At 46.1% G+C, this 4,218-nt stretch overlaps 2 protein-coding genes across 2 annotated transcripts in view; one reads left to right on the top strand and one right to left on the bottom strand.

Annotated features, from left to right (window-relative positions):
• The window catches only part of LOC119594505 (cell division control protein 42 homolog), a 178,192-nt gene extending 175,858 nt beyond the window's left edge, over positions 1 to 2,334 (bottom strand). The window contains exon 1 of the mRNA XM_037943534.1: positions 1,755 to 2,334. Within this exon, the coding sequence (XP_037799462.1) occupies positions 1,755 to 2,109 (355 nt within the window). The 5' untranslated portion in view covers positions 2,110 to 2,334. The remainder of the gene's footprint in view (positions 1 to 1,754) is intronic.
• A 520-nt stretch (positions 2,335 to 2,854) lies between these two features.
• The window catches only part of LOC119594518 (adipocyte plasma membrane-associated protein-like), a gene marked incomplete in the record, with an annotated part of 13,622 nt that continues 12,258 nt past the window's right edge, over positions 2,855 to 4,218 (top strand). Inside the window, 1 exon segment of the mRNA XM_037943549.1 lies at positions 2,855 to 2,978.

Genomic DNA, 4,218 nt, shown 5'->3' with positions numbered 1-4,218 from the left:
GACTAACCCCGTCATCACCCGGCAGAAGAAGAGGAGGAAGAAAGGTTACCGAGAGCCCCGCCAAAAGGTCAGATAAGGTCAGGTGAGCGGCGTGGGTGTACAGCAACACTACGCCATTGATTCCGGGAAAGCAAGGCGGTGCGAGACGACTGAGTTAAGAAGAGTAATTTTCTTTCTTTTTTTAATCTTGGGTTGAAAGCTGGAGAGCGAACCGTTTAGAAATCCACTTCAATAAATAGCTTTCTTATCTCGGGTCCTTCTCTCTCTCTTATCCTTTAACAAGTACGGGTTTATTCTACGGCGTTCATCACTCATTCCTGGCGTTATATAATGTCCTGCAATATCGTTGTCGGATATTGTTTTATGTGTGAATTCTTTCCAGGTGACAGTAGCGCATTAAACAATCAATTAAACTTCCATAAAGCGAGAAGAATGCTCTAGTTTGTTTCTAACACTAAACCAGCCATATAATTGCTATCAGTATATCATAATCTACAGATAAGTTTAGTCTGAAACTAAACCAATCTCTATGCGCGCGCGTGTGTGCATATGCGCGCGTCTTCCTGGTTCCTAAATACCAAGAAACAATATTCTTCATTCACATTCTTATCAATGAGCCTGACTTTCACTCAAGCTCCATTCCCTGAACCACGACCGTACGACCTGGGTTCCCGTCCGAGCGGAGGGCGTGAAAAGGACAGCCACAGCCACTCGCGCGAGACGACCCTTCGAAACCCACAGCCAGGGAGCTCACTCGAGAACCAATCCCTTAGAAAACGTTCTCTCGTGGCGCTGAAGTGGTTACGAGATCCGCCACCACTCTAGATAATTCAGTACCAGGTGCAACTAGAACTATACTCCCTAGAAAAGCTTGTGTGATAAAAAGCCATTCAGTTCAGAAAACTCACGGGCTGGGATTAAGGGGGGGGGGGAGCGAACCGACTGCCAAGAAGCAATCACAGGAACCCACACTCGAAGGGAGGGAGAGGGGGGTAAAATAACTCAAGAAACAATAATTGAGAGAACATACTTGAGAAAACACACACACACACAGCCAGGAAGCTAATAACAGAATCCCCTCCGAGCCCTCCCCCCCCCTCCCCCACACTTATTAGAAAACACGGTGTCAGGAAGCAATCGAGACAACCCACTCTCTGGGGTCAACGATCAAAACCCACTCCCAGGGAGCAGCTGATCGAATTCACTCTTTCGAAAACCTCCTTGGCCCTGGTCGACCTAGAGACCGTAGCCTTTAGAAAACCCTTTCCCCTGAGCCCACTAGACCCCCATACCCTTAAAAAACTTAACTCCTGACCCCGAGAGACTATAACCCTTAGAAACCTTCCCTGTGGTCCCACGAGACAGCAGCCTTTCAAAAACCCTTTCCTTAATCCCTATAAACGGTAACCCTTAGAAACCCCTCCCCCTTGACCCCTAGATACCCATCGCTTAGAAACCTCACGGACCCCTTGCTTCACCAGCCCTTATAAAAAAAACTGGCTTACCCCTGGAGTCCCTTACCCTTAGAAACCCCTCCCCTGAACCCATGATACTAGAGCCCTGATACCTACACACCAGGTCCTTAGAAAACTTCCCTCTGACCTCCTGAGCCCCCCTTAGATACGTCTCCCCTGACCCCATGATACCAGACCCCCGTTGACCCCTTGACCCCCAGCCCTTAGAAAAGTCTACCCCAGGAGCCCCTAGCCCCGGGAGACCCCAACCCTGCCTCCCGCGAGCGCAGTGCCACTCACCGTTGTAGTTGTCGAAGGCCGTGGGCACGTATTCGGTGGGGTAGCCGTTGGTGGTGTAGGAGACGACGAGCGAGGTCTTGCCCACGGAGCCGTCGCCCACCAGCACGCACTTGAGCTTGGTCTTCACATCGCCCTCAGGAGAGCCCATCAGGTAGGCCGCCGCCGCCGCAGAAGGGTCGTGAGGCCGCACCAGAGGAGGCATATTCGCCCCCGACCCCCGGAAAATCCAGTCGTACGTGGCGCCCTGGCCCGAGCCCGCCCCCAAGCTGCTGTAGGGCGGCCGCTTGTACGACTCCGAGCTGGAATGGAAAAAGTGGCGCGTCTTCTCGTCCAGGGACCTCAGGCTCCTCAACATGGGGAAGACTCGGCTCCTCCGCCGGGCACACTCCGCGGAAACGACGACCACACTCCGCGCCCGCTTTTCCACCGATCGCAAATCACCACCTAATCCCCGACGTCACTCACAAACCTCGAATCACCGAACCATCGAAAGACACATGACAAAACGCCTAAATCACTGGCGACGTCGAACAGCACCTCCCGCGCCCACTGCCAGACTCACACTGACCCCTGTTTACGCTAACGAGTCCCTCGGAGCAACAGCTGATCGCGTGACGTCACACCGAAGCATGACGTCACAACAACGCCGCCCATAACAATTCACGACTTCTAAGTCTGATTTCCCTGATATTTGCTATCGTCGTGGGGACTTGGGCTAGATGGGAGGTAAATCAGGGTGTTTAAACGTTAAATGATTTGAAAATGGCAGACACTCCAGGTTGACACTTGTTGGTTGTCGGAATATTTCGCATATTTCATATATTAGAGCCTTTATTCTCCGCTGTCATTTGCTGAAGATTTGCAGATTGTTACTGTAGATATTCAGTGATAAGATTTAAGGGAAAAGAGTGCCCGAAAACCGAAAGAATAGAGTTAGCATTATATTAGAATTCGCGTTTGCGCAACTCGGCGTTCTTTTATTCAATGTTTACCTCTACCAGGATCACCAACAGCGAGAAGAAACGAAAATAAATTTTTACACATATCAAAATGTATTAAAGACATAATAAATTACAATTTTATAATTGTATAGAATTATAGAGAGACTAAAAGGTTTCCTTTGGAATAGTTTTTTCATATCAAGAGGGTACATGTGTATTTAAAAAGCAAAAACGGGTGGTACTCCTGCGTGGACCGGCGATCGTCTGAGTTTGTTGCTTAAAAGTAAGTAACAAGTTAGTTTCACGTGAATTCTCAGTTCAGAAAGAATTAACAAGGCATGTCTGTGATAGCCCTTATCTTTAGGCTTCCGAGGGTGTTGGAGAACTGGACATTCTTTTCTCTGGTCAAATAGAAAGTCGTTTTCCAACACTCGCCTTTGAGCGCATCAGCATTTTTTTTAGGGTTTAAACTTTCCTAAAAGAGAAATTCACTCTAACTTAGTCAGCGATAACTGGGGCCACTAGTCACCAGGCACCCGCTGTAGCGTACAAGCTAAAGACGGCAGGGATTCGATATTTCATTATCTCTGACAAATTTGCTGCAGTTTTATCACAATTCAAGATTTCATTTGTAAGTAATTAAACCCGACATATTCCTGTGGCTTCTGTAAAGGCCAACAAATTTGTATTTTTACAAATATATGTCGTGTATATTGCTAAGTTTGGGCGAATTTTTTTTCATATGACAGCAAAACAACCGCAGTAAGGGGTGAAAAAGGTCTCACTGGCTGTGTGTTGATGCAGATGGATTTGAATGTGGCAGGTATTTTGGCAGGGTAACCTTGGATGAGGCCAATTGGACATGTTCTTAAAAACACAAGATATATTAAGTAGTGCAGTTCTTATTTGAAAATACCACATTGGCGCAAAAGTAAGTTTTGCCTTATGTTCTTTATTTCCCATTTGTCAGTGATGCGATACCTGTGAGATACGCCTTAGAATTGATAACCTTAGAGCCTGCTTAGATATTAAGTGAAATTGCCATTGAAATTATTGTTGAGGTTTGTGCGACCTGTAAAATCTATTTTATTTCTTTATTATAGCCTTTTAACAAATTTTCTCCCTTGTATCTGAGAATGAGAATGCAAATAAATAGATCAGGGCTGGAGCACAATAAATGGAAGTGAATGTTGCTTGTTTAAAAGTGTTTGATGTATGATATGGCCTCCAAGCTTTTCCAAAGGGGCCCCCAAATGAGCTAATCAAACATAATGCAATATATAAATCATTATGTCTGTCGACCAACATTTGTATGAAGTAGCTTAAAAAAAGTAATATTTGCTCCTTGTCTGCCTCTATTCAGTTGAGCCCCAACCCTTTCCACTTGCTGTTGCTGTCAGTTTTCTGTCAAGTTCATATCTCAAGATTTTAGTGTCCAGTGTTCCATAACTTTCTCTCTTGGGTGATGAGTTACAGCTTTACATGACGTGGAAGGCTTTATATTAGATATTTAATGCTCTACA

Source organism: Penaeus monodon, chromosome 34 (genome assembly GCF_015228065.2).
Source record: "Penaeus monodon isolate SGIC_2016 chromosome 34, NSTDA_Pmon_1, whole genome shotgun sequence".
Classification (NCBI taxonomy): Eukaryota; Metazoa; Arthropoda; class Malacostraca; order Decapoda; family Penaeidae; genus Penaeus; species Penaeus monodon.
The sequence above is the reverse complement of the archived record's forward strand: the minus strand, read 5'-3'. Positions and strand labels throughout refer to the sequence as shown.